This window comes from Austrofundulus limnaeus, unplaced genomic scaffold (genome assembly GCF_001266775.1).
Source record: "Austrofundulus limnaeus strain Quisiro unplaced genomic scaffold, Austrofundulus_limnaeus-1.0 Scaffold437, whole genome shotgun sequence".
NCBI lineage: Eukaryota > Metazoa > Chordata > Actinopteri > Cyprinodontiformes > Rivulidae > Austrofundulus > Austrofundulus limnaeus.
The window spans coordinates 130,396-133,727 of NW_013952839.1; the positions used below are offsets into that span (position 1 = coordinate 130,396).

General features: G+C 40.2%; 1 protein-coding gene across 2 annotated transcripts in view; it reads right to left on the reverse strand.

Moving 5' to 3' along the window:
* LOC106529326 (vertebrate ancient opsin) overlaps nt 1-3,332 on the reverse strand; it is a 130,130-nt gene that overhangs the window by 32,888 nt on the left and 93,910 nt on the right. For both annotated transcript variants that reach the window (XM_014024722.1, XM_014024721.1), the window contains one exon: nt 584-817. In XM_014024722.1, coding sequence (XP_013880176.1) covers nt 584-817 — 234 coding nt within the window. The remainder of the gene's footprint in view (nt 1-583; nt 818-3,332) is intronic.

The following is a 3,332-nucleotide window of genomic DNA, read 5'->3' on the forward strand; positions in this document are numbered from 1 at the left end:
CTCTTAGAGAACAGCAGGAGAGAGAAATCATGTTTAACCTTTTGGGACCAATCTTCTGCCTTGACTTCTGTATTCTCAGTTTGTATGGATCCACGGTCCACTCCAAGGTCCTTACCTTACTTTACAAAATAAACTCTTTGCAATGATTTATTTATGTTTCTTTCTAGGTAACCCCTAAATTAATAAAGTACACATTCAAATAAAAAAACATAGTAGTCCTTGATCACTTGTGGTAGTGACATTCAACATGAATTAACATGTTCTTTCAGCAGAGCGTAACAAAATAGAGCCGTAGTGTGAATTAAACCATCAACACCTCAGATAATGTGTGACCTGCCAACAGCCCGAGTGATCCAATAAGCACCGGAGGCAGGGATTTTATAGAATAACTTGAAACGTATGAGTGAGACGATCATTAGATTTGTTCAGTCTGACAAGTGAATAAAAGTGATGACTCCTCTCCTTACTTATTTTTGATCCTGTTGGATGTCTGAGTTTTGGATCATGTGATTTCTCTTTTGTGTTTGTAGACATGTAAAATCACTTAACCTCTGTGTACCAGACGTGGTTCTGACCCGCTCACCTGTTTATTCATGAAGACGTAGATGACCGGGTTGATGACGGTGCTTGTTTTAGCCAGAACTGAGGGGATGATGCTGGCCTCGGGCGAGACCAGGCCTGGAGGACCAAAGGTAGCCAGCAGGGCCATAATCCCATACGGCAGCCAGCACAGCAGGTAACAGATCACCATGATCACCACCATGAACAACACACGCTGCTCTCGTTTCTTACTCAGCGATGCATTGATCCCGCTCACCTGGAGGCAGTGAAAATAAAGAGAAAGACAATGAAGATTTTAACAATTTGACAGCTTGAATTTTTCTCCAGTCCGTTAGAAGAGAGGAAAACTTTGAGATGAAATATCTGAGTGACAAAGACGGTCAGAGGTTCAAATGGGAGAGATCAAAACTGCAAATAAGTTATAAGAAATAGTAAAGGAAATGGAGGATAGAAGGAGGACATATATCATCGTCTTCAGGACTTAATGAGTGATAGGATGTTCAGGCAGACATTGTAAATTACAAAAAAGGGCTTTATTATCTCTCATACTCAGATATATGAGAAAAAAGCCTCAGAGTTGTTGGAAACTGACCCCACTGACATGTAAAACATACTTTCTGCATAATGGAAATGCAATCGTTCTTTTTTTTCCTTTTTGGTCGATGGGCTTCAGTGGTTGAAAGATATTCAGGGCTACAAAATTCAGAGAAGTATGATTGATCTCCCAAATTTAACAGTAAACTAGTAATTCGACCTGACAGCCAAGCTGTGAAGACATGATGTTTCATTCAGCCGAATGTTTACAGAGTTAGCACGGATGCTACTTTGAGTATGCTGATTCTGAAGTTGTTTAATCAGAGCCGATTAAATAATTATCTGATGTGCTTGTTCAGTTCAATGTTTTTATCTGAACCTGCCTCTGACCGGATGCTCCGGTGAAGTATTTTATTTTTGGAACGAAGCAACAAGCTGGAAATAAAGTATCGACTGAGTAACTTTAGGATCGATATGCTCCACGACCGAGGCTGGACGTTACCATCTACATGTAAAACTAAAAGTAAAAAGACAAAGCAACTGGACTTCTGTTTTGGAGCTATAAACACATGGAGCTACAGATTTAAACAGCGTGAATCACACCCACCTCTATGGCGACCAGATCCCAAGAAACCAAATGTGGGACAAAAATGGTGCTTACAAGGGACAATGTGGGATACATCACCAGTACTGTATTATGAAGTCATCATAAATTTTAATTTATTGCAGGTTTCACATTACATTAATTGATCTCTGTTAGTGCAAAACATCAAAATAATTCAAGTTGATCAAAAAAAGTAGGCTAATTAAACATTTAACTTCATATTTTTAAGTAATTGTTTTAAGTTGCAATAAACTTTTCATGAAAGAAGCAGCTTCTGCTCTGCCTAAGCTGTGACAAGTTGATAAACACTCAAACGTGGAAAGATTCAGAACCTGCATTATTAAAGAAAACACCTGATAGAAGATCTGGTTAAAAGGAGAAAAACAGTCGAACACTTTAGTCCACAAACACACAACACACATTTACAGCTAAATTATTATGACTTTAAAAACTGTACTCATTCTTTTTGCCGAATCGTGTCAGCTGTGTGAAGTTTTTTTTACTTTAGTACAAGTTCAAACCTTGTTCCCGGTGATAAGTCTACATTATTGACCACCGCAGCAGCAGCAGACTACAGGCAGCCAACGCGTGTTGTTGAAGTCTGCGGAGTCTGCGCTCCTCAGCAGCTCGTGCGCGCGCCGTATCCGAGCGAGAACACTCCTTCCCCTCCTCCGTCACGCCCAGGCGCCTCACAAGTTCGTTTTTTTACTTCTCATAATTTCACCCAGTCAAATGCGGGACATTATTTCAATTTGCGGGACGGCGGGACAAGAGTGAAAAATGCATGACAGTCCTGCGCAAATCGGGACATCTGGTCACCGTACCCACCTCTCTGATGAAAAGGAAGGATGGAATGTGACATGAGCGTTCAAGCTGCAGTCGCTTTGAAAAACATCAGATGTATGCGATTTAGTACCACATACCGAAAAGGCCTTGGTCGGATTTGAAAAAAAAAAAACTGATTTGTTGCATTCAGACAAAATCAGATATGGGTCACATTTGCCTGCAGTGTGAATGTAGCTTAAGACACCAGAGCCCGTATTTATTAAAGTTCTTAGATACGCGCTTGAACATTTTGTTAAGTATTTAAATAGAATATAATAGTCCCCTAAAGTGCAAATGCACTAACTGCAGACCTAAATTTCTCATCTGCACTTTAGGGTTTTTACTAATTTTTTCCAGCAGTATGCAGATTTGCGCTGTCTAATTTTAAAATTGAGAAGCACTAATCTAAAGTTTTCTATAACTATTTACCATTATTAACATTTAAAGCAGGGGTAAAAAGTCATCTGAAGTTACAGTTAAGATAAATCCCTAAATATCTAAAGTGTTCTTGAACAGTAGAGAGGACATGCTGTCCACAAACCAGTACCACGAGGAAACTGCAGAAACGGCACCCTCTCAGATGTTTGAAAAATCACACAGAGCTTTATCCTGTAACTGACTGTCCTGGGTGACGGTTCTGAAATAAAGAGACACCTCCCACAATTCTTTGTCTGGTAGGAAGCAATTGAAGGAGCAAAACTCCCCTGCCCTTCTCCAGCGGCGCGCCTGCTGTGGTTCTGATCTGAGGTTCTGATCTGAGGTTCTGATCTGAGGTTCTGATCTGAGGTTCTGATCTGAAGTTCTGATC